General features: G+C 39.1%; 1 protein-coding gene across 1 annotated transcript in view; it reads left to right on the forward strand.

Moving 5' to 3' along the window:
• The window catches only part of unc119b (unc-119 lipid binding chaperone B), a 51,828-nt gene extending 27,438 nt beyond the window's left edge, over window positions 1-24,390 (forward strand). Inside the window, exons 2-5 of the mRNA XM_073065422.1 lie at window positions 2,744-2,857; window positions 6,128-6,236; window positions 17,423-17,595; window positions 24,237-24,390. Of these exons, the coding sequence (XP_072921523.1) occupies window positions 2,744-2,857; window positions 6,128-6,236; window positions 17,423-17,595; window positions 24,237-24,349 (509 nt within the window). The 3' untranslated portion in view covers window positions 24,350-24,390. The remainder of the gene's footprint in view (window positions 1-2,743; window positions 2,858-6,127; window positions 6,237-17,422; window positions 17,596-24,236) is intronic.
• The last annotated feature ends 3,013 nt before the right edge of the window (window positions 24,391-27,403 follow it).

Here is a 27,403-nt window from a genome sequence, read left to right on the forward strand (position 1 = left end):
TGTCCAAGTTACCTACCTGAGCTGGTTCTATTTGTCCACTTTTGAATCTTTTCTTTCCAGATACTCCTAAGTGTGTTTTAAACATTGTAATTGTACTATCACTGCCACTTCATCTTATTTCCTCTGGAAAAGTTGGCTCCCATGCCCCTTTATAAAATTTTTGCTTCTCACCTTAAATCTCTGCTCTCTAATTTTCGACTCTCTATCCAGTCATTGGGATAATGATTGATGCATTTGAGCATTATCTTGTTGCGTACTTGTATGTCTCAATTCCCTTGATGTCTAGAAAACTCTGCTTGGAAGTGAACACAATGCCTGCAATTTCAGAGCCTTACAGTGTAGAAAAATTCAGTGATTCACCAACCCCTGAGTAAAGAAATCTCTGCAGTCCTAAAAGACCTATCATTAATTCTAATACCATGCCCTCTGGACCTAGATTATTGCAACCAGGGAAATAATCTTCTCTGCATCAAACCTATTAAGCCTCATATTTTGTAATTTCTTTCTTCTAAACTCGTGTGCAAGCTCTTTCTGCTTAACTGCTCCCTATTTGTTATAACTGACATGCCACTGAATCAATCTGAACCTTTACTGGATCAAAGTTCAAAGAAAATTCATTATCGAAGTATGTCTGCCACTATATACAACCCTGAGATAACTTTTCTTCCGGGAATTCACAATAAATACAAGAAACGCAATAAAATCACATCCAACATGATGGAAAACAAATGTGCAAAAGACAACAAATTGAGCAAATGCAAAACAAGTATCATATAATAACAAATAAATAAGCAATGAACATAGAGGACATGAGATGAAGAGTTCTTGAAAGTGAGTCCATAGGCCTTAGAATCAGCTCAGTGTTGGGGTGAGTGAAATTATCCACTCTGGTTCAAGAGCCTGATGGGTGACATGTAATAACTATTCCTGAACCTGGTGGTGTAGGTCCTGAGGCTCTTGTACCACCTCTGGCAGCAGTGCGAAGAGAGTATGGCATGAACAGTGAGGCCCTTGATGGATGCTGCTTTCCTGTAATAGTGCTCCTTTAGATATGCTCAATGATGGGGAGGGCTTTATCTATGATGGACTGGGCTGTATTCACTACTTTTTCTTTGGCTTTTCCGTTCAAGGGTGCTTCCATACCAGGCTGTGATGCAACCAGTCAATATACTCTCCACTTCACATCTATAGAAGTTTGCCAAAGTTTTAGATGACATGCCGAATCTTCGCAAACTCCTAAGAAAGTAGAGGTGCTGTTGTGCCTTCTTTGTAATGACACTTACATGCTGGACCCAGGACAGATGCTCAGAAATGATAATGCTGAGGAATTTAAAGTTGCCAAAGTGTACCGTAGATGTCGGATTATAAGCCACTACTTTTTTCCCCACATTTTGAACAGCTTTGAACACTGCGGCCTTTACTACGGTGCAGCTAATGCATGATTTTTTTTCATGCCGCCAAAAACATTTTGCCTCGTAACAGTAGACCAATAAAATTGATGAGTAGTTCACAGAGGTCCAGTGAAATTGTACGATAAATCAAGCGCACTTTCACAATTAAATTATTGTAAATCAGTCATTTGTACTCACCCTCATCAACATGGAAAACACTCGAAGAAAAGCATTGTGCTGCCTTTATGGCAGTTATTTAGTTTATAATATTTTCGCTTAGTAATTCATTTGTTAGTATTTTCTAGTTAAAGTTAGAAGTGTTAAGTACCCGGTATATTTGTTTTCCGTACTACATCCTGGGATACTATGACGTCACATCCGGTTTCGCCGCGTCTTGTGGGAAATACCGGTTTGCGATAAACGGGAAGGTGGGGGCATTAGACCCGAGCGAAACGCTGCTTTTAAGTTAAAGGCGATCAATAACTTTTCCTGGTAGGCTGCAGTATATATATTTTTTACCAGTCGTTAGGAGATATTGGAATGTTGTTCAGTAAAAAAGTATACGCAAAGTAATTTGTGTGTTACCGATACGTATGTATATTTAAAAGTAGCCGCGTTACAGGCACGGTTCGAAAAAAAGCATTTGCAATATGTATTTGTTTATGTTACCATATGGATTTAATTAAAAGTTAAAAAATCCTCACGTGTAATATCTTTCTGTGTAAATATCTCATATTACAACGTGGGACACCTGCGGCCTAAAATCCGGTGCGGCTTGTACAAGTACAAAATTGATTTTCTTTCTAAAATTAGAGCCAGCGGCTTTTAATCAGGTGCGCTCTGTAGTGCGAAATCTACGGTAATTGTTTATTTGCTTGTATTGAGAGATCAGCCCTGAACATAGTATTCCAGCTACAGACTTGTAATTCTACGTAACTGGAACAAGATGTGTGTTCAGATCTACACCATTGTAAAAAAAAAAGAAAGCAAGCATGCATAATATCACTGATTTGCTTTTTATCTGTACCTGCTACTCCATAAAATATAATAATTCCTTTTTTAAAGAGGTCTGTATATTTGGGGCTTGCAACCTCAAAGGTAATTTGAGAAAACTTAATTGTGCAACAAAAATAGTTCTCATCATTTGCACAAAGCTCTTACTTGCTTTTTAATATACTACCAGCTTGGCCAAGGTTTTGAATTGCATGATGGCTTGATCAAAGTCATTTTCACTAAATCACTGGGCTAAGTTTTTAAAAAGAATATCTTGTACCTTTCATTTGTGCTAATAAGTTTAAGTAATTTTGTTGCTGTATCAGTTGAGCCTCAAAACAAAATTACTTGTTTTCTAGCCTACTTGTGTAAGCCTGAAGATAATGTATACAACATTGACTTCACACGGTTTAAGATTCGCGATATGGAAACTGGGACGGTTTTGTTTGAAATTGCCAAGCCACCATCCTCTGGTAAGTAGCCACTGGTAATGCTCCTAAAATCTTTAAAGCTGAGAGGTTGTTGATGGTTTTCTTAGATAACACTTTATTTGAGTCTATGGCTAGTTCTAGACAGTGTTTCAGTAGTTAATTCATTTTTTGTTAGTTCCACCTTTTTTTATGTATGTTATACTTTTGTGTTCAGTGAGCGAAATCTCTGAAAGTTTTAATGTTCTAATTTATCAAGTTGGTTGTGAAAAATTGAAGCTGCTTGCAAATCTAGGGCAATCTTATTGCTACAATATTTGCTCTGAATTTTGGATCATTATATATTTGTAAATATAATCACTTCACGTCATGAAGGTTTGTTTCCTTCAGTGCACTTATCTTTTAGTATGTCCAATCTATCTTTTTATTGGTTTCAAAAATGCTTCGATTTATTTTTCCATTTCTTCCCTGGACTCTGAGACATCTAATTATTTTTATTAGTAGCCTGTAATAACAAGGTATTTTTAAATTTCAAGATCCAAGCATGAGTTGAAACTTAACCAATGTCCATTTAGCTGAAGTAGTCCCTGTTCCCTTAGATCACTTTGAATCCTGAAACCTTCGATCAATAAAAAGGAAGGGACAAGAGTGTGAAACCAAGCAAGTGGGTAAAGAGAAAGGATCTACACATGCTAATATCAGTAGTCCCAGTGTTTTTTCTTTTCCATACTGATCAGCTTCCATAAATAATTGCTTGATGTCAATTAACACCAACTTATTTATTTCGGTCTCTACCTTCACGTAGTCATTACCTTTGTTCTTCCCATTCCCTTTCCTTAAAAATTGATCATTTTCTAAATTTTTCCAGTTCTAAATATCAATTGTTTACCCTGTTTCTATCTATAAAGTCACCTCTGAGCTTTCCAGCATTTTATGTTTATTCTTGGGTTCACAGTATTTTTAAAACCTGGATTTCGTAGCTGCATTCTGGGGACTCTACAAGGGGTAACTGCAAGAATATTGCATGCACTTGTTGTATTATCTTTTCTAATTTCCTATATTCTTGGAAGATTCCAGCAGATTGGAAATGTATTCTGGATTGCCCCTAATGCTAGTTTACCCTTATTTTAAAAATAGGAGATCAGCAAGTGGAAATGGCGAGGATGTTTCCAGTAGTAGGGGAGTAGGACCTAGGGGCACAAACTTAGGATATAATGACGTTCCTTTAGAACAGAGATGAGGAATTTCTTTAGCCAGAAAATGATTAATTTGTGTAATTCATTGCCACAGACAAGCATGGAGGCCAAGTCATGGGTATATTTAAAGCAGACATTGATAGGTTCTTGATTAGGAAAGGCGTTGAAGCTTACATGGAGAAGGCAAAAGGATAGGGCTGAGAGGGATAATAACTCTGATTGAATAGCGGAGCAGACTCAATAAGCCGAATGGCCTAATTCTACTCCTGTGTCTTATGGTCAAAATAGGTGCACACTATTCTAGGTGTGTCCTCACCAAAATGTTCAATGCAACAAAACTTCTCTTTTAAATTCCTGCAACCAAGCAATAAAGGACCATATGTCATTTGTCTTAATTTCATAAGCAGCTTGCTTGCTAACTTTTTGTGTTAGACAGTTAATGGCAGGGCTCTAGAGAGCGCTGTTTAATAAGGAGATTCATGATTTGGAGCAACACATGTAGTTAAGTTGATAAAGAAGGAATTTGCTGTAACGGTGGGCATTGAGTACATGGTTTGGGGCATTATCTCATGAGGCATTGGTGAGAGTCCACAGAGTATTCTGTGTAGTTCTGGTCTCCTAACTATAGAAAGGATGTCATTTGAGTTGAAAAGGGTGCAGAAAAGATATGCAAAAATTTTGCCAGGACTGGAGGGCTGGTGTTTGAGGAACAACAGTATTAGCAGGGGCTTTTCTCCCTGGAGCAGAGGAGGCTGAAGATGACCATATAAAGATAGAGAAAATCATGAAGGGCATAGAAAGAATGGTTTGTTACAGCCTTTTACCCCAATTTGGGGGAGGGGTGGGCTTTAAAACTAGATGGCATAGATTTAAGGTGTGATGAAAATTTGTTGACCTGAAACTTCAATTTGGGGAGAAGGTAGGAAAGTTGTATTGTGAACAGCCATCAACTCCACCTTGAACTGGCAATTTTGGAACAGATTCTGTTGGCTACACAGTCTATATTAATTCCTGCTCCTAATGTCTGGAAGGATCATTACAAAGTGGATTATATATTTCTAGAAGAAAAGTGTCTCAATTAGAATGTGATTATCATTTGATTGTTGAGGCATTTTTACACTGAGGCTTGTTGCGAGAGTAATCTTGTATTGTTTGCAAACTAACACCCTCTCAAATCGTCCCTCTAATTGATATTTACTTAAAAGCATTGAAGTGTTCATTTTGATTTTTTAAAAAATCCTCATTAAGTAACTGGAACACCTCAGAAGCAACACGTTCAATGCTCACTTTGTTCTGAACAAGCTAATTTCATCCAGAGACGAGGAAGCTTTCCTGTAGGTATTACTGTTTGCTTCAATCCTCATTTTGTTTTTATTATAAAAGGTGGTGGCGGGAATTGTTCTTACTGTGTCCTGTTGAAGTGAATGTGCATAATTTTCTGCTGAAGGCGTAGTTGATTTTTTTCCATCTCATTACCACCTTTCTCAAATATTTTGCTTTCAAGTGACAAGGTGTAAATACGCAATAAACAATAACATATTGACAATGGAGGGGTTTTGACATGTGCAAAACTAATCTTAGAAAATTGGTAGAAAAGCACATTATGTTTCTCCTGTGACAATTATGAAACTAAATTCAGTAAATATATTAACTCCTGATAGGGTACTGAGGTTAGATTTCATCTAGATCAGAAGTTCCCAACCTCTTTTATGCCATGGATCCCTACCATTAACCGAGGGATCTGTGGACCCCAGATTGGAAACCCCTGATCTAGCGGAATGTTCCTTGATTGACTCACACATTGGTTGACTTGCAGTAATGTAGACCCTTCATTGTACAAGTTATGACAGAGCACCATTACTACCTTATGCCAATTCTAGTTGCCAATTAATAGATAATCCATTGACTTTTTAAAAGTAGCACATGGAAATTTTTATCTTTGTTCATTACAACTATGGATGGGCATCCTTGTATCACAGCGAAACAGCATAAGATACTCCACAAACCATAAATGACAACTATCACAATTCAGAATTATTCAGTTTATCAGATTTTTCATAATGTGCAGTAGGGTGTCTGTAGATCTTTAAATGTTGAATTGTTAAATTTACATCTTCAGAGTTAGAAGACGACGATGATGAGAACGGGAGAATGGATTCCAGTTCTGGAAGGTTTGTTCGTTACCAATTCACTCCTGCCTTCTTGAGGCTGAGAACAGTTGGTGCAACGTAAGTTCAATTTATTTTTCTTTCTGCTCCTTTAATATTCAGTTAGAATTACCTGTGGAGTATGCATAGTATTTGATCTGCTTACAGCCTGATACTATCAGTGATGAGGGAAGATGTCTACCACTTTCTTGTGTAACATTCCTTTTCCATTCTTGGTCTACAACAAATGCCAAGACGATAAATCATAATTCATCCAATCCTCACCTATGTATCACTTGTAGATTTATCTGAACAAGGCAGAATTGGCAGAAGAGACAACCTCACAGTTCTGTCTGAGGGCACCTGTAAGTGCTGACTGGATCTATCATCCTGCTGTCATCCTTGGATCTGGGGATCAGCTTTAATGAGGAGTGTATACACAGTGTACAAAAGTAGATACAGTAATACACTATACAAAAGCAGAAGAAACTGAAAATGAAGTACTGTCCAGATAAAGCTACACCGTAAACTTAAAAGGTATGCTAAAACAAGTTACAAACAAGTCTGAACTATCTAACAAGCAGTCAATTACAACAAAGTTTTGTAGTCCAACCACATAGTCTAAATGTATTTGCAGGTGTCTTCAGTCCTTTAAAATCACTGGAGCGGCTAATTGTAGTTAGCACATTAAGAGTTAGGGATTCTAGCAACAACAGTTGTAATGCTGAAATTTTGCACTCCAGATTTAGCTATTTTTTTTTCAATATAGCCATAAAGTGAAGAAGCATTAGAACATTCAATTTAGGTTCCACTCAGGACTACATATACAACAGGGCTCTTAACAGCCTTCTCCAAAATTAAGCCAAAGAATTGAATTCCAGGTGTATGTCTGCTCTTGATATCAAAGCAATACTTAACAGTGCGACATGCAAGACCACAGTAAATTTTAAGTGAATTTGGATAGAGAGAAAGTGCTCCAGTTGTAGGGGTAATAGCTAGAACAAAGGAAAACATTAAACACAAGAAAAGGAAAATATTGTTGTTGAAGCCAGTCATTTTACTTGCAGACATTATTGTTGCTGAACCTTAGGTAGTATTCCAGCACCAGCCACTTGCTTCATCAGCAACCTTTGCTCCATCATAAGGGCTATCATAAGGATATTTACTGATGACTGTGTATTCAGTTCCATTTACAAATACTTGCATAATAAGACAGTGTATGCACATCCAGATAGAATTGGGTATGGACACAAGACATGAGGTCAATGTAGGCTGTTCAGTCCACCAAGTCAATGGCTTGCTGTCTGCCGATCTATCAAACTGGTCTCATGCCCCCACTCTGTTCCTGTAGCATTGTGAGCTTGTTTACCTCCTGTCTATCCATTTTAATTCCCAACTTATTAATCATCATTACTTCAATCCATTCTGTAGGTGATGAATTCTTGGTCAATACAACTTTTTTAAAAGTTATTACTTGCTTTCCTGCATGACTCTTGCCCAATTCTTGCACCATTCATTCCGTCAATTTTATCCAAGCTTGCTATGATTTTATGCATTTCAGTCAAATTTCCCCTCAACCTACCTTCCTCCAAAGATGATAGTCCCAGTATCTCCAACCGATCTTGAAAGCTGAAATTCTTCATCCTTGGAGCCTTCGCAGTGATCTACTCATCACCCTTGAGTACCTTTATTTCCATCATAAACTGGAAGTAATATTCTAGTTGTGAAGAATATCAGAATAATTCTGTTGTCATTACCTCTTCTGAAGCCCAGGATTCTGCATATTAACTGTTCTCTTAATGTATCTTTCAAAAATGGTTGCATATGCAGAGTAGAAGTTGTCCTTGAGCCTGGAGGTACATGCTTTCAGGATTATGTTTCTTCTGCCTGGTGGGGGAGGGCAGAAGAGAAAATATATTCATATTTTTCTGAATTGGGATGTGGACTGCTGTCAGGATAGCTGAAGTGAACTCTCTGGCAGTTAGTATGGGCAACACTTTGCCATTAGATAATCCAACCAGGTAGAGTAGGAGCCCATCGGAACCATTACGTATAAATCTATGAAATACTGTAAAGAAATTAACTCAAAACATTTTTTGATTGTACCCTGGTTTCCTCACTTCCTTAAACTGTGTCTAAAACTATACAATACAGCTTCCCGTTATTAAAATTACATTGCAGAATCATTTTAACATTTAATTTTGTCTCAGCAAGTTGTTTTCTATCCAGATCAATGGAAGTAAATTGGCACTGTAGATCCATATCGTATAGAAGGGAGATAGTTGGCCTTTTGAACCATCTCTTTGAAAAGAACCATCTAATTTATTGCATTTTTCTACTTATGTTCCATGGCCATGCAGTTATTTTTTTTCCCATTTTTTAATCTACATATCCAGTTCCATTTCTTTGAAGTTACTTTTGAGATTGTTTCAATCATCTGATCAATAAGTACATTCTATTCATGACAAATGGGTACATGAATACTTTTCAAAGTTCAAAGTAAATTTATTATCAAACTACATACATGTTATCTACTGCCCTGAGATTTGTTGTCTCGTGGGGCATTCATTAAAGGTTCGTCCATCGTCATCAATGAAGACCTTGACACCATTAGTACTTTTTACGAGGTTGAGTTGCTAGCTCGACGCTCAACCCAGCACGGATGGAGGGTGTGCACAGAAGCCGGCCGGATTCGAACTCCAGACCTCTCACCCCAAAGTCCAGCGCTGATGCCACTAGGCCACCAGCCAGCTAGATGGTGTCAAGACTAGAGCTTGATTTGGATTTAAGTGAGGGAGAGTTGTACAGCATCAGCCTCACTCTCTCTTCCCAATTCCCATTTGGTTCCAGTGGCAAGACAAGAGTTGAGATGGCTGGAGATGGGACTAGGTGCAGTGGATGACCAGGACGTATTCTGTGTCTTGTCGTGCTCTATGCGTTCCACAACACTTGCAGAGTCTGACTTTTTGACCTTTGGACCTTCCATTGGTCGTCTCCACTCAATCTGTATTCACATGCTGGGATAGACAACTCCCAGGGGCATTCATAGTAAATACAAAGAAACAATAGAATCAATGAAAACAAATCACACAACAAAGATGGGCAAACAATCGATAAGCAGAAGAGAATAAACTGTGCAAATACAAAAAAATACTAATAAATAAGTAATAAATATTAAGAACATGATTTGTAGAGTCCTTGAAGTGAATCCATGGTTGTGGAATCAGCTCAGTGTTAAGGTGAGTGAAGTTATCCATGTTGGTTCAACAGTCTAATCATTAATGGGTAATAACTGTTCCTGAAACTGTCATATAGGACATTGGCTCTTGTTCCACCTCCCTGATAGCAGTGGAGAGAAAGGAGCATGGCCTAGATGGATGGGGTCCTTGATGACTGATGCTGCTTTCCTGTGACAGTGTTCCTTGCAGATGGACTCAGTGATGGTCAGTGCTTTACTTGGGATGGACTGGGTGGTGTCCACTACATTTTGTAGGCTTTTCCATTCAAGGGTATTAGTGTTACCATACCAGGCTGTGATATAACCAGTCAGTATACTTACCACTGTCCATCTATAGTTTATCAAAGTTTTACATGACATGCCAAATCTGCACAAACTTCTGAGGAAGTAGAGGCAATGCTGTGCTGTCTTTGTAATGGCAGTTACGTGCTGGACCCAGGGCAGATCCTCAGAAATGATAAAAGGATTTCTTCTTTTTTTGTCTGTGCTTTTTTGCCATTTATCTTCATTTCTTGTGAAAATTTTCCTTTTTAAAATGTTAAAACTTCTTGCCATTTTGGCCACCTCTTTACCCTGCCTCCCTATTTTGAGGACAATCCTAGCTTCAGTCTTTCCACATAACTTTAGTGTGCTCAGAGGTCTGATATTCTTCCTGAAAACCGGTCATAGTGTTCTGTGTGAGGCCAGCCTGTGCTTGATGCAATTTTATTCTTTCCTGGCTTTTGTACTGCATGTCTTCATGAGTGAAATGAAGGTTTTCATATGCATTTAAGCCAATCAATGTTTCTGCTGGATTTGAAGATTTGAGTGAATGCCATCCCCTTTCCTAAAACTTTTGTAGAATTGTGTAATTTAATTTACAAAGCCTTTCTCCATTCTTCCTTCCAAATGAATCTCTTCTCTTCCAAAATAGAAATCTTTATTATGTTCAATAACCAATAGTTATTTAAATAAGTAGGAACTAATAGCATTTACATTGCATTTTTCTCAGTACTTAATTACAACTAATAGCTAATTAAATACTTTGAAAGATTGGTGGAGTTGTGAATGGGGAAGTGTGATAGGGTTGGGTTAAGAAAGGGGTTGCTGAGGGGGTGCGGCTCTCAGCAATTCTACTGTGTCCTAAACTGCATGATTTCTACAAAGCCACTATTTATGCGGTGGTTTCCGGTTAATTGTGACACATCAGGACCAGTACATTTTGGCCCAATTAAGTGCCTGCCCCAATTAGCTGAAGTTTCATGGAAATAGTTTTTAAAAAGTATTAAAAAAAAAGACAAACTACCATTTAACTGAGTAACAAATTGTTCTGTATTTCATTTAGTTATGCAAATTAGAACACTACCATTACTACTGCAATATTATAAAACTATGTATCTGTGCCTAATAGTTATCAACAGAGGAATTCATCTAGTGTACACCACTATGTTCTTTTGATTTCCTGTAAATGAACAAAATCAGCACAGGCACCTAATGCAAATAATGGACTACCTTCATTGCCTTCCTGCATGAAGCAGTGTCATAGTCCAGTAATAAGTTTCCTGGCGTCCTTTGTCGTCACTAGTTCAAGTTCAGATGTGTCATCTTAATCATTTCCCTTGTCTTCATATTTTCTGCCTTGGTGTTTGATACAATGTTCTCGATGATTGCATCCTGCAAGTCTTCACTGCTTTTTGAATCAGGGTTCATTGGCCCAAATAGATAACACAACAAGCATACTCAATTGACACATGTTAGAAACTGTTTGCCAATTAAGCAGCAGAGTGTCCCATATAAGTAAAGGGAATCCTGGCTATTTTCTTGATTAGCTTTCGAGTTGTGCCAAATAGGCAGCTCCCCCAGTTTAACTAATGGCCCAATGAAGTAGAATCTACTGTATAAGTGGAGGACATTGATATACAGAGGGATCTTGGCGTACAGGTTCATAGCTCCTTGAAATTGACAACACATGTAGATAATGCATTAAAGTTGTTGAATAGCATACTTCATCAGTCAGGGCACTGAATATAAAAGTATGAGTCAGGAAGTTGCGTTGCAGTTGCATAAAACCTTGGCTAGGTTGCATTTGGAGTATTGTATTCTGTCCTGATCACGGCATTGCAGGAAGGATGTGGAGGCTTTGGAAACGGTGCTGAATAGGTTCATTGGGTTGTTGCCTGTATTAAAAAGCATTAGCTATGAGTCAGTTCTCCAGCATTTTGTGTGCACTAGATTTCAAGATTCTGTGGAATCAAGGGTATTTTCATGGCGAAGAAGGTATCGTGTCTCAATGAGAACCATTTGGTGGTCACTTCCACTGATCCTTTTGTGGAAAGGTGCATCTGTGATAAGTAGACTAGTAAGGTTGAGTTCGGATATGTTTCTCCCTCTTGCCTGTTCCCTCGTATGTTGAATTTGCTAGAAGTCAGCCTCAAGTAGCACGTAGTCATATCAGGGCATTAATTTAAACAGATATTAGTTTCTGATTGCAAGTGTTTACAAATAAGCAGAGTCTGTGTTTTTAAAAAAAACTTTTCCCACTGAGGTTGGGTGAGAGTAGAACAAGAAGTTGTAGGTTAAAAGTGAAAGGTGAAATGTTCAAGGGGAACATCTTTACTCAGAGGGTGCTGAGAGTATAGAATGGACTGCCAGCAGAAGTGATTGATGCAGGTTTGATTTCAGCATTTAAGGGAGGTTTGGTTAGATAGATTGATGGAAGGGATATGGAGGGCTATGATCCAGATTCAGTTTTGATGGAACTAAGCAGAATAATCATTCGGTATGGACTAGATGGGCCAAAGACCATGTTTCTGTGCTGTAGTGCTTTACAACTCTGACTCTAGAGGTTGGGCAAACATCGATTATTCTCTGTTGTATTGGAGGTGACCTTATAGAAGTTTATAAAATTTTAGGAGGCATATGTAGGGCTGACAGGCTTTCCCAGGGTAGAAATTTCACTTGCTACAAGATGTAGCTTTAAGTTGATAGAAAGTTTAAAGATGTACTAGGCAAGTTTTTCTTGCACAGTAATAGATACCTGCAATAAACTGCAGCAGTGGTGGTGGAATCAGAAATGATGGTGGCCTTTACAAAGCATTTGGAAAGGTACACGAACAGGAAATTAATAGAGGGATATGGGTCATGTGTAGAAAGTTGGAATTAGTTTAGTTTGGCATCATGGCTGGCACAGGTATCATGGGCAAAGGGCTATTTCTATGCTGCCCTCTTCCTACATGAGTTAAAGCACTCTGTCCCTGATCAATTAATTCCAGAATACAGCTTCAGGTAGTGTTCAATTTTGTAGATTACTATGCCTAGAACATTGATGGCAGCATTTCAGGCCTTCTTAGAGTATGAGCTTATAGATTATCAAAAGATTAGCGTACCTGTGTCTTGTTTCCAACAATTAAAACTGAATTGATTATTGGTAATTTGTCACATCTATTGAGATACAGCAAAAAACTTTGTTTTGCATGCTGACCATGCAGATCATTCAATCACATCAGTACCTTGAGAAAGTACAAGAGAAATCAATAACAGAATGCTGTTATAGTTACAGAAAAAGTGTAGGCAGACAATAAAATAAATCCATAACAAATTAGATTGTGAGGTAAAAGCCCATCTTATCGTTCTAGGGGAGCATTCAATAGTCTTATAATAGCAGGATAGAAACTGCCCTTGAACCTGTCGGTATGTGCTTTTAAGCTTTTGTATTTTCTGCCCAGTGGGATGAGGGGGAGAAAAGGAAGTCTGGAGTGGGTGAGGTCTTGATTATGTTGGGCCTTTAGCTCTCTTATAGCTAGGCGGGTGCTTTTGTTTAAATGGAAAGATGTTTTTCCTCCTACTCGTGCTCAATGGTTATGTGACGTTATGTCATGTTTAGATTTAGAGAAGATTCGTTGTTCAATTTCTGAATCTCGTCAAGACTTTCAAACATTGTGAGGATCCTTTCTGAATTATTTTCAAAGCCTTCAACTCGTAGTTTAAATTCAGATGTTGGCTATTATCCATTTCTATTATATGAGAAGGTATTTTACCTTTTCTCCTTAATAAACAGTTTCAGTCTTGGTAGGAGTTAGATTCTTTTTTTTTGTAATAAATTAGTATATTTCTATATAACTATTGATTAACTTACACGAATACGGGGTAATGAGATTGTTGTTATGAACAGATATAATGTAATTGGTAGTTTTTTAAAATCTTTTTTTGACTTTTTCTATATACTTTATTGTACTGTATTCTTTCTTCTATGTAGAAACTAATAAAAATATTGGAAAGAGATTATGTTGTCTGCTTGTGGTCTCAGGCAGAGCAGTTGCCATACCAAGCCATAATGAAAAGGATAGGATGCTTTGTATAAGTGCATCTATAAAAACTGATGAGAGTCCAAGTGGACATGCTAAACTTCTTTAGCCTTCTGAGGAAATAAACACACTGGTCCCCTCTTTTGGCCATAGTGTCTGTATGATTGGAACCATGGCAGGCTATTGGTGATGTTCATTCAAAGGAAACAAACTCTTTTAATCTCAGCACTGTTGATGTAACAGGAGTGTATGCACTGCCCCCTTCCCGAAGTCAATGACCAGTTCCTTTGTTTTGTTAGTATTGAGAGAAAAAGTTGCTGTTATGACACCATGTTAACTAAGCTCGCTATCTTCCTGTACCCTGATTCATTATTAGTTCATCATTATATCATGGATTGAGAATTGGCTTGCCCACAGAAAGAAAAAAGGTGGTTGTAGATCAAGTATATTCTGCCTGGTGGTTGGTAACCAGTGGTCTGCAAGGATCTGTTCTTTGTGATTTTCATAAATTAGTTGAAGAATTGAAGGGCTGTGTTAGTAAATCTGCAGATGAAACAAAGATTGATGGTGTGAATAGTGTAGAAGGTTGTTGGGGGTTGCAGTGGGCATTGGTAGGATGCACAGCTGGGCTAAGAGGTGGCAGTTGAAGTTCAATGTGCAAAAGTGTGAAATAATACATTTTGGAAGGTCAAACTTGAAAGCAGAATACGGAGTTAATGGCAGTGTGGAGGAACAGGGAGATCTCAGGGTCCAAGTCCGTAGATCCCTCAAAGTTGCTGGGCAGGATGATAGGGTGGTAAAGAGGTTTATAATGTGTTGGCCTTCATTAGTATTGAGTTCAACAGCCACGAGGCAGTGTTGCAGCTCAATAAAACTCTGGTTTGACCACACTTAGCACATTGTGTTCAATTCTGGTCGCCTGGTCTTAAGAATGTCGAACTATAGAGAGAGTGCTGAGAAGTTTTTCCAGGATGCTGCCTGGATTAGAGAGCATCTCTTGTGAGAAAAGACTGAGTGATGTAGAGCTTTTCTCTTTGAAGGGAAGGAGAATAGGAGGTGACTTGTTCCAGGGTTGAATTGGCTAATTTAAGAGGAAATAATTTTAAGCTAATTAGCAGAAAGTATAGGGAGGATGTCTAGCTTTTTTAAACAGAGAGTAGTAGATGCATGGAATGCATTGCTGGGGTGGTGGTAGAGGCAGATACATCAGGGTACATTTTAAGAGACTCTTTTGATAGACACATGAGTGAAAGAAAAATGGAGGGCAATGAGGGAGGGAAATACTGGAATGATCTTAGAGTAGTTTAAAAACTCAGCACAACATAGTGAGCTGAAGGGTTTGTTCTGTGCTATATTGTTCAGTTCTTTGCTTGATGTCTCAGAACCCTCCTAGTGCTCTTTTGAACTGCACCATTTCAGTTGAAATCAACTTTATTCTCATTCCTTTTGTCAAAATGCATTTTATCTACATATTCTGCCAACCTTGGGTTCTTGGTTTCATTGGGACTTGGAATATCTGGCCAATGAAAGTGCATATATCAGGATGTTCTTTATTAATCAGCATTCAATGCTATCTTCCCTCAAAACTAATCACTAAGCTCCAGGACTTAAGTGGCACCACTCTGTACAATTGGATCCTCAATTTCTTCACTTGCAAACCCCAGTCAGAATGATGGGCAATAACATCTCCTCCATAGTCGCCATCGGCACGAGCAACACAAAGCAGTGTGTTTAGCCTCTGCTCTACTCACTTTATACTGATGGACTGTGTGGCTAAGTGCAGCTCCAATGCCATATTTAAGTTTATTGATGACACCACTGTTGTTGGTCGATTTGAAGGTAGTGACGAATTGGTATACAGGAGTGAGATTGATTACCTGGGTGAGTGTTGCCACAACATGAACCTCACTCAGTCAGCAAAACCAAAGAGTTGATTATTGACTATAGAAGGAAGAAGCCAGAAGTACACGAGCCAGTCCTTATTAGGGGATTGGACGCGGAGGCGGTAAGAAACTTTAAATTTCAGAGGATGTGTCTTGGGACCAGTAGGTAAGTGATGTCACAAAGAAAGCGTGACAGCACCTCCACTTTCTTAGAAGTTTGCACAGATTCAACATGTCATCTAAAAATTGGAAACACTTCCATAGATGCACAGTGAAGAGTATCCTGACAGGTTGCATCATAGTCTGGTATGGAAACAAAAATGGAAAAGTCTACAAAAAGTGCCTGTCCGTCACAGGCAAAACCCTCCCCACCATTGAACACATCTACAAGGAGCACTGCCACATGAAAGAAGCATCCATCATCAGGGACCCCACCATCCAGGCCATGTCCTCTTCTTGCTACTGCCATAGGGAAAGAGGTACAGGAGCCTTGGGCCCAACACCAGGTTCATGCAATGTTCTGTAGACTCACCTTCAAGGACACTACAACTTGTGTCTGTCTGTTTATTATTATTCACTTTGGTATTATTTATTTTTAATTGCACATTGGTTGTTTATCTTCATGTGTAGTTTTTCCATTGAGCCTATTGGGGTTTTTTTTGCTCCACTGTGAATATTGGCAAGAAAATCTCATGATAGTACTGTGGATTCCAGTAAATTGAGCCTTCAGTTAATCAGGCCAGCACTTATTTGGGACAACTCCCTCAACTAATTTCCATTACCTATCTAAATGGCCCTTTCCTCCTTGTAACCTGCTCTTACCTATTTGTCCAGTTACCTCGCTTCTTTCTTGCCTCATCTCTCCACCACTCTTCATCGTCCTCTTTATTGTCCAACTCTATTTGTCTCTTCCCACATTTTCACATGTATATTAAAAAAAATTCCACTTAGATATTTTTTGAAACATTTCACACTAAATTAGCAAACTCCCCCTTCTGTCCTGCTGCCAACCATTTACCCCCTCCCCATCCTGATTGTAGTGTGAGCCAAAGGTGTTTCTTCAGTTACTGTTTAACGGGAGGAATGTTAAACTTAACTAAGGCTGATTATTAGGTATTCTGGGAACAGACAGGAATTGGAGATTGAGAAATAGTAGGGATGTAGAACCTTGCAAGATAGTGATGTACTGAGGACGCTGTATTGCTCAACATAGACTGCACCATTAATCCAAAAAGATGTTCAGCTCTTTCCCCATGTGCTGCTCAAAATTCATAATCAGATATGACTGGCGAACGTTAAACCACAGGCCATGCACTTGCCAGATGTTGCTCTCTATTTGTGAATTATTATGGGGATCAAGGATAATGCCACTCTTTTCTCCACCAACAGCCATCAATCCTCTGTACTAGACAGAAGCACAAGGTGTTAATTGTGATAAAGCCAATCATTTTGCTGTTTACAGTTACTGTTCTATAGATTTGCTAAGTGTGCCGTGTGTACCTTGATAATAAATTTTACTTTGAACTTTGAATGTTAGCTGCACCTGATTCTTAAAATATAGATTAAATAGGACTGAATATTCAAAGACCTTAGTTTCAAAATGATCTTATTGTTTCCATGGCAACGTTAGACTTTTGCTTTGAAGTAACAGGTGATGTTTTTCAGATTTGTTTTCACTCATACAGCCTATTGAAACTTAATGAAGAAGCATGATTAGTTCTGGCAGATTTACTATAATTGAACAAATTCATTGAAAAATATAATTTGTGATCAAAACAAAATAAATGTACAACTTGGTTCACATGTCTATTTGTTGATTTACTTCCTTTATTTTATGTATTCTATTTTTACTTGCTTTTACAGGGTAGAATTTACAGTTGGAGACAAGCCTGTGAATAGCTTCAGAATGATTGAAAGACATTACTTCAGGGAGAAGCTGTTGAAGAGTTTTGATTTTGACTTTGGATTCTGTATTCCTAACAGCAGAAATACGTGCGAGCACATATATGAATTCCCTCAACTTTCTGAAGAAATTAGTATGTATTTTTAGTTTTTAGAATCAGGTTTATTATCACCAGCATGTGACATAAAATTTGTTAACTTAGTAGTAGCAGTTCAATGCAATACATATTATAGAAGAAAAATTAAAAATAATAATGAAAAAATGTAATAATATATCAATTATAGTATACATATATTGAATAGATTTTAAAAAGTCAAAAAAAACAAAGACTGTATATTTTCTTAAAAAGTGAGGTTGTGTCCAAGGTTTCAATGTCCATTTAGGAGTAGGATGGCAGAAGAGAAGAAGCTGTTCCTGAATCACTGAGTGTGTGCCTTCAGGCTTCCGTATCTCCTACCTGATGCCCTGATGAGAAAAGGGCATGCCCTGGGTGCTGGAAGTCCTTAATAATGGACGCTGCCTTACTGAGACACTGCTCCCTGAGGATGTCCTGGGTACTTTGTAGGCTTGTATCTAAGATGGAGCTGATTAGATTTAGAAACTTCTGCATCTTCTCTCGGTCCTGTGCAGTAGCGCCCCCCCCCCCCGCCCCCCCCCGTACCTGACAGTGATGCAGCCTGTCAGAATGCTCTCTACAGTACATCTTTAGAAGTTTTTGAGTGTATTTCTTGACATGCCAAATCTTTTCAAACTCCTAATGAAGTATAGCTGCTGTCTTGCCTTCTTTATAACTGCATCAAGTCAAGTTAAGTCACTTTTATTGTCATTTTGACCATAACTGCTATGTACAATACATAGTAAAAATGAGACAACATTTTTCAGGACCATGGTGTTACATGACACAGTACAAAAACTGGACTGAACTACGTAAAAAAAAAAAAACAGCTACACTAGACTACAGACCTACCCAGGACTGCATAAAGTGCACAAAACAGTGCAGGCATTACAATAAATAATAAACAGGGTCAATAGGGCAGTAAGGTATTGAGGAGTCTGATAGCTTGGGGGAAGAAACTGTTACATAGTCTGGTCGTGAGAGCCTGAATGCTTTGGTGCCTTTTCCCAGATGGCAGGAGGGAGAAGAGTTTGTATGAGGGGTGTGTGGGGTCCTTCATAATGCCGTTTGCTTTGCGGATGCAGCGTGTAGTATAAATGTCTGTGATGGCGGGAAGCGAGATCCTGATGATCTTCTGAGCTGACCTCACTATCCGCTGCAGGGTCATGTGATCCGAGATGGTGCAATTTCTGAACCAGGCAGTGATGCAGCTGCTCAGGATGCTCCCTGTAGAATGTGATGAGGATGGGGGGGTGGGATATGGACTTTCCTAAGCCTTCGCAGTAAGTAGAGATGCTGCTGGGCTTTCTTTGCTATGGAGCTAATGTTGATGGACTGGGTGAGATTCTCCGCCAGGTGAACACCAAGAAATTTAGTGCTCTTAACGATCTCTACCGAGGAGCTGTTGATGTTCAGCGGGGAGTGGTCACTCCGTGCCCTCCTGAAGTCGACAACCATCTCTTTTGTTTTGTTCACATTCAGAGACAGGTTGTTGGCTCTGCACCAGTCCGTTAGCCACTGCACCTCCTCTCTGTAAGCTGACTCGTCGTTCTTGCTGATGAGACACACCACAGTCGTGTCATCAGCAAACTCGATGATGTGGTTCGAACTGTGTATTGCAGCACAGTCATGTGTCAGCAGAGTGAACAGCAGTGGACTGAGCACACAGCCCTAGGGAGTCCCTGTGCTCAGTGTGATGGTGTTGGAGATGCTGCTCCTGATCCGGACTGACTGAGGTCTCCCAGTCAGGAAGTCTAGGATCCAGTTGCAGAGGGAGGTGTTCAGGTCCAGCAGGCTCAGCTTTCCAATCAGTTTCTGAGGGATGATTGTGTTGAATGCAGAACTGAAGTCTATGAACAGTATCCGAACATGTGTTGGGACCAGGTTAGATCCTCAGAGATCTTAACTCCCAGGAACGTGAAGCTGCTCACTCTCTCCACTTCTGATCCCTCTATGAGGATTGGTATGTGTTCCTTCATCTTGCCCTTCCTGAAGTCCACAATCAGCTCTTTCGTCTTACTGATGTTGAGTGCCAGGTTGTTGCTGTGGCACCATTTCACTGGTTGGCATGTCTCACTCCAGTACTCCCTCTCGTCATCACCTGAGATTCTACCAACAATGTTTGTATCATCAGCAAATTTGTAGATGGTATTTGAGCTATGCCTAGCCACACAGTCATGTGTATATAGAAAGTACAGCAGTGGGCTAAGCACACACCCCTGAGGTGCGCCAGTGTTGATCATCAGTGAGGAGGATATGTTATCACCAATCTGCACAGATTGTGGTCTTCCGATTAGGAAGTTGAGAATCCAATTGCAGAGGGAGGTACAGAATCCCAGGTTCTGCAACTTCTCAATCAGGATTGTGGGAATGATGGTATTAAATGCTGAGCTGTAGATGATGAACGGCATCCTGATGTAGGTTTTTGTGTTGTCCAGGTGGTTCAAAGCTGTGTGGAGAGCCATTGAGATTGCGTCTGCTGTTGACCTATTGTGGCGATGGGCAAATTGCAGTGGGTCCAGGTCCTTACTGAGGCAGGAGTTCAGTCTAGTCATGATCAACCTCTAAGTATTTCATCACAGTCGGTGTGAGTGCAACCGGGCCATAGTCGTTAAGGCAGCCCACATTATTCTTCTTTGGCACTGGTATAATTATTGCCTTTTTGAAGCAAGTGGGAGATTGAAAATGTCCTTGAATACTCCTGCTAGTTGGTTGACCCAGGTTTTCAGAGCCTTACCAGGTACTCACAACGGGACCTTCTGCCTTGCGAGGGTTCACTCTCTTTAAAGACAGTTAACATAGACCTCTGAGACAGATCACAGGGTCATCAGGTGCAGCAGTGATCTTCACAGCTGTAGTTGTGTTTTCCCTTTCAAAGCAGCATAGAAGGCATTGAGTTCATCTGGTGGTGAAGCATCACTGCCATTCATGCTATTGGGTTTCGCTTTGTAGGAAGTAATGTGTTGCAAACCCTGCCAGAGTTGCTGTGCATCCGATGCCACCTCCAACCTCATTCGAAATTGTCTCTTCGCCCTTGAAATAGCCCGCCGCAAATCATACCTGGTTTTCTGGTACAGGTCAGACATGAATGCTGCCGATCTAGCCTTCAGCAGGCGATGTAGCTCCTGGTTTGTCCACGGCTTTTGGTTTGTGAATGTGCAGTAAGTCTCTGTAGGCACACACTCATCCACACAGGTTTTAGTGAAGTCGGTAACAACTGCAGCATACTCATCCAGGTTCGAAGATGAATCCCTGAATACAGTCCAGTCCACAGATTCAAAGCCATTCTGTAGCGCTCCTGTGCTTCCCTTGTCGAAATCTTCTTGTCCTCACTGCTGGTGCTGCAGTCTTCAGTCTCTGCTTATACTCGGGGAGTAGAAGTACAGCTGGGTGATCAGACTTCCTGAAGTGAGGGCGTGGAATAGCACGGTAGGCATTCTTGATGGTGGTGTAGCAATGGTCCAGTGTGTTTTTTCCTCTGGTATTGCCAGTGATCTGTTGATGGTAATTGCTTAGTGATTTTTTTCAGATTGGCCTGGTTAAGATCTCCCAAAACGATGGTGAAGGCATTAGGATGCGCTGTTTCCTGCATGTTGATCCCATTGCTCCAATCATCTAAAGCCTACTTGCCATTTGCCTGAGGTGGAATATATATACCTCTACCAAAATGGGCCCAGAGAATTCTCGTGGTAGGTAAAAAGGACAGCACTTAACTGCTAGATATTCCAGGTCTGGTGAGCAGAATTGGGACAGCACTGGTATATTTGTGCACCAGGAAGAGTTGATCATGAGGCCTACTCCACCACCTCTGCTTTTGAGAGATTATAGCTCTTATCCTGACGGTATAGTAAACCCATCGATCTGAATCAGCATCTGGTATGGAAGGGGTTAACCAGGATTCCGCAAAACAAAGGACACAAGTGATCCTAATTTTCCTCTGATTCAACACCCTAGCTCTGAGATCTTCGATTTTGTTCACCAGAGACTGCACATTTGCTAGCATTTAGATTTAGAGATACTGCTCGGTAGTAGGCCCTTCTGGCCCAGTGAGTTTGCGTCACCCTGTTACAGCCTTGTGACTAATTAACCTACTAACCCTGCATCTTTGGAATGTGAGAGGAAACTGAAGCACCTGGAGGAAACCCATGCAGTCACGGGGAGAACACAGAAGCGGCAGCGGAATTTAACCCAGCCCATCAGTGCTATAATCACATTATGCTAACTGCTATGCTACTGTGCTGCCTAAATTTCTAAAAGCAAAATTGTTGGTTAACCAGATTTATCTCTATTTTCTAGTGTTTGAATATCAGGTGTGTGCAGAGTCTAGTATAGCTTCCTCTTTTTTTTTTTATTACGTAGTTCAGTCTAGTTTTTTGTACTGTGTACTAAACCATGGTCCTGAAAAACATTCTCTCATTTTTACTATGCACTGTACCAGCAGTTATGGTCGAAATGACAATAAAAGTTGACTTGACTTGAGTTGGGTGTTTTTTATCTTCACCCAAAGTTTGAGAGTCTAAAATTAGGAGCATAGAGTTTAGAGTGAAAGGGGATAGGTTTAAAAGGGACCTGGAGGGTAACTTTTTCATGGAGTGGGTACAAAGTATATGGAACAAGCTGTCCAAGGAAGTGATTCTGACAGATACAGTGCAATCACTTGAGAAGTACTATAGGTACGTGAAGGGGTTCGACTTGGAGGGATGAATGCTGAACACATGAAATGGATGGTACTTGGTCAGCGTGGACTCGAGGACGGAAGAACCTCTATCCATGCTGTATGATGCTGTAAGTGAATATGCATGCTCAGCTTGGTAATTGAAGTTGAAATGACCTGGGATCTGAAGTGGATCTGCCACTGGTCACTTCCTGTTTGTCTTGAAGATTGCCACCAATCAAAAAACCTTGTTGGTGCCAATTTTTAACATTGTGACAAAAAAGAATTAGTGTTGAGGTGATGTTTCAGTGGGACTTGATTTCAATCCACACTGAGATTGGGTCTATTACTGATTAAAAGCACAGCTTGCTTGCTGTTATGTAGCAGGCGCAAGATGAGGTGACTTTCTGTCGGCAGACGAATCACAAGTTTGCTCCAGTGCCCTCTTAATGAAAACTAAACTTAGTGACTTTTTTTTTAAAAAGAAGGCTTTCTGTTGTGGCCTTTGCTGGTCCTTGGATTTTTCTTGGAGTTAGAATGTGGTGAAAATCATGTCCATCATGCTGCTATGAAATTGGAATCCACTTTGTGATTTGGGGAGAACTTTGTGGCCACTGGAAGAAAATTGAGGGTTCATGGCAATAACGTTCCCTGTGATAGAAGGCACACCACATTGTAGTTACTGAAATTGGATATGTATCATTTCATGAAATACTTGTGCTCCACAACACATTATCCTCTTCTAAGACATCATCAAGTGAGCTTTTGAGTCTGTGACTAACGTACTTCTCCATGAAATTTCAGAAATTCAGTGGGTTTACAGTTGTATTTTAGCAGAATTATTATTTTCCAAATGGCAAGTCTGGACCAAATAGTTTGCTAGAATAGTTTATATGCACAGATTCAAGCAATGAGTGTAGTTTTGGGCATTAGAATTGTAGGAGAGATTATACAATCGTGCAAACTTCCTATTCTGAAATAATACTGTTGGAATTTTTTGCCTGTGGTCGGCCAGATTTTTTTGGTGAAGTTCCTTTGTGGAGATTGCATGTAGTCTGTTAAAGAACAAAACTAATTAGCATAACCTCTCTTGCAAATTTTGTGACTGAAATTACTCCAAGAACATTATCCTGATGGGTTTTGGAATATTTACCAAGTTATCCTTAATAGATGCAAAATTTACTTTCAATGAATTTCTAAAGCTGGTATAACTATTTGGAGCATTTCATGAATAAACAAATGTGATTGAAAATTAAATTTGACCTTTAAGCTCCAACCATCTTTGTTACATTGCGTATTCTACTGGACCAGTACTGTAGCAGAGCACAATAATCTCTCATTGGTTCAGCAGATCTCATACAAGCATCATGGAAATCTATTAGCGTGAATAAATAAGTTGAAATTTTTTCTCTGTGACATGGCAGGACACTATTGCGTCTACATAGGTTTAGAGACAAGCCCATCAGTCTCATTCCCCCATAGCTCATTCTCTTGCATAACCCTTGATTGGTTAGGGCATGAAAAGATACAAGGAGAAGACAGGAAATTGGGCCTGAGAGGAAAATTGGATCAGCCATGATGAAATGGTGGAGCAGACTCAATGGACCAAATGGTCTAATTCTGCTCCTACATCTTATGGTTTAATGTCCATTAATAACTCCTGAGTTTTCTACTGCTCACTCACACTCGGGGCAGTTTACTATAGTCAATTAACCTTTGGGAAGTGGGAAGAAACATAATAACCCTAGGAAAGTCATGTGGGCACAGGGAAAGGTGCAAATTCCAAAAATGGCCCTCAAGATCTGAATTGTACTCTTGACTGCTGGAGCTGTGAGACAATTGAACCATCCTGCTGCCCAAACGTGGCATAGCACCAATAGGAACAAAGTGCCTAATTTTTGAAATGAATTTACTTTTTAAATTGTTCAAAACACTAAATATTTCACCTTAAGTTTTCCGTAAGCTTTTGTTACATTACCAACACTTGCTTTCTCTTTCTTTGCAGTCCAAGAGATGGTGGACAATCCTTATGATACACGGTCTGACAGTTTTTACTTTGTGGACAGCAAGCTGATCATGCACAACAAGGCAGATTATGCATACAATGGAGGACAGTAGTGAACCTGTGCACAATATATATTTCTGCAACACCACCCATTCGGTCTGATGGGTAACCACTGATAACGAAGAGGTTGGCTTTTTGGCTGGGTGAATGAATTACCTTTTATCATTTCTATGCATTCTGTATCAGAAGGAAATCATTTGGTTAAGTTTATAAAGGTGATTCAGTTGGAAACTCCATCCCTCGATGTATGTATCGTTTACTATATCTAAAATGAATGCCTAGTTGTGATGAAAGATTCCTCATAAGAGAAGTACATATATTTTTCTGTATTTATAGTCAAAGATTAATGCCACTGAGTTTGAACATGGCCTTGAACTATGTTCGAATAAGAGGGAGTTTGATTAGTGGTTCAAATAATTCCCCATTTAAACAAAATGGTTGCAGGCTGCTGAGCCACTTTCTGTTACAGTGCACATTTTTCTAAAAACAAAATCCATTTACTTTGTGACCACATTGCAGTACTTCAAATCTTCCATGGAGCAGTAAGTATCCAAGGCAGAACTTGAATATCTACATTGAATGTTACATATTTATCACCAGCTGGAGTTAAGTCTTCTCAAACAATTAAATGAAAAGACTTGCAATATTGTTTATTTTTTACATTGAGGGGGGAAAATCTTAAAAATGTGGTTGTCCTTGTTTCTAGTTCAGACATTGTATATCTTTTATTTTAAGGATCTGATCCTTTCTAGGTCTATGAGTACTTTTTCATATTAATTGTTGAATGTGAGTAACAAAATAAGCACCATTGAAAGCTATTTAGAGCATTACCGAGAAATAGTTTTATGATAGTCGAAACTATTGTGGGCCACTGAAGGTTCCTGGTTTTATTTAATTTCCTTGTTTTCTCACATTGTTACAATCTTCAACCAGCAAAATAAAAATTACTTTCCTGTAGTTGATATATGAAAATATTATCTCAATTCTAGATTAAAGTTTGAAGTTTTGAAACAGAACTATAATATTTATTAGTTCTATTAATTTCCTATATATCTTGGAAAACACTGATATCATTCCGTGATGTCCTGTAGCATAGCTTACAAGTCAGTAAAGTTGGTTATAAGGGATACAAAGAAGGTCATGATGAGCTAAAATTTGCTCTTTAATTTAGCCAGTGCGACTGATTTCCATTTAGTTCCATTGACATGACTTGAATGTATTTACCAATATTGGAAGTGATTATGTTAAAGGCATAAATTAGATGAAACTGAAATAACTCATATTTAATTTCTGCCTGCTTTTAATCATAAAAGCTATCTCTGGCACACCATTTTGTATATTTTTAGTATACCTGTCTAAAACATGAGACCAATTGTTAATTTTATAGTTTGCATCCTATAACAATACCTTTTGATTGCTGCTAAATCTTTTGTGTCTTGGCTAGTAGTAAAAAGCAGCTGTGAGTTTAAACCTGTGGGATCTCAGAACTAATCACAGACTTTACAGGAATTTCACTTCTGATTTAAATTTCTGACTGCAAATTCCAGAAAAGTCTATTACCAGCATCTTTGTACTGGTATCATTCTGAACACAGAAAAGTCTGATATTGTCTCCATTTTACAGTCATAGATGAAAGAAGCTGCTTGGAATTGATAATGAATACCAGTTGAGTCAAAGATTTGACTTAGTTAAAATATGTTGCTTGCATTTGGTCTGTGCACAGTTTAAAATTTAGATGATAGCTTGTCACTGGTAGGCACAGGAGTATTTTAAGGGTATTAGGATAATTGTTTCATACCTGATTGATCTCGGAACATGCTGATAGTGCAATGCTGCTATCAGTATTTTCACCAGAATCAGTTCAGCATCAGGTCATTGAAAAGTCAAAGTAGAGGTGGAACGGTTAATTATTTCTTGATAATTTAAAACCATATTTTAGTTTAAATTGTGATGTGAGGAACTTCTTCTGTGTGATTAAATGTTATCAATAGTTGAATGTTATCATCTTCCACCATTGCATTGATAGTTTCCTTGAGACTTTATTTCTGTTACTTCCATGCTAGTATGCATCAATGTTATTAGCACCTGCTTTTTTTTTTTAAAAATGTAAGCACAGCAAGAATTGCAATGGCTGATGTCCCTTGAGGCAAAATGTAAGTTCCTTCAGATATATTGGGTGCTTGGAATTCCACTGATCTTGGCAAAGTGTTGACTAAGGCTACATCCACACTAGACTGGCTAATTTTGAAAATGCCGGTTTTGCATAAAAACGATAGGCGTCCACACTATGCGTTTTAAAAAATATCTCTGTCCACATTGAAACGGAGATTTCGTTGAATCTCCTCCTACTGTGCATGTACTGGACACATCAACCAAAAACAAGCGACATGTTTGGTGTTGAATCTCGCTGTGAAAGATGGTGCGTGTTTGTTCAGTTGGCTCTCGTGCAGGAAGATTTAAAAGTTTAAAAAAAAAACACAAATTGCCTAAAAAAACAAATACTGAAGCATATGGCGGCAACTGATGGGGAGTTCACAGACTGTATGACCTGGCTCACGATGAACATTGAAAAACTGACTAACTCTGTTGTATTAATAAAGCACCTTGTTAAATGTATAAAACATGTCTGCATCAGTGTTATCTTGTATTTCCATACAATGTTACATTAGGCTATTACACATCTATTGTCAGAGAAGGACTTGCATTAATAGGTAAACCACCTTCATATGAGCAAGGACAGAAAATAGGGCAAAGTGAGTACAGTATACTTACAGGTATTTATTCAGTAAGTTATGGGTCAAAGTATTTGGTGAGTACATTTCTAACTCTTCTGGCTTCGGTCTCTTTGCTGTCTGTTCTGAAATTGTTAGGTTGCGTTCAAGAAAACAATGAAATGGTGTGCTGCCGTCTGACAGCGTTTTCAGAAGTCCCCAGTTACCCCGTCCACACTGATCTGCCCGACCAGCATTTTCAAAAATACCCACCCTGGAAAGCATTTCTGAGAAGCTCTAGTTTTGGGGGACGAAAATGCCTTTTTAGTGTGGATGGAGGGTAAAAACGAAGAGAAAAGACTTCAGTTACGGATTTATCCGGCGTAGTGTGGACAT

Source organism: Hemitrygon akajei, chromosome 14, assembly GCF_048418815.1.
Source record: "Hemitrygon akajei chromosome 14, sHemAka1.3, whole genome shotgun sequence".
Taxonomy (NCBI): domain Eukaryota; kingdom Metazoa; phylum Chordata; class Chondrichthyes; order Myliobatiformes; family Dasyatidae; genus Hemitrygon; species Hemitrygon akajei.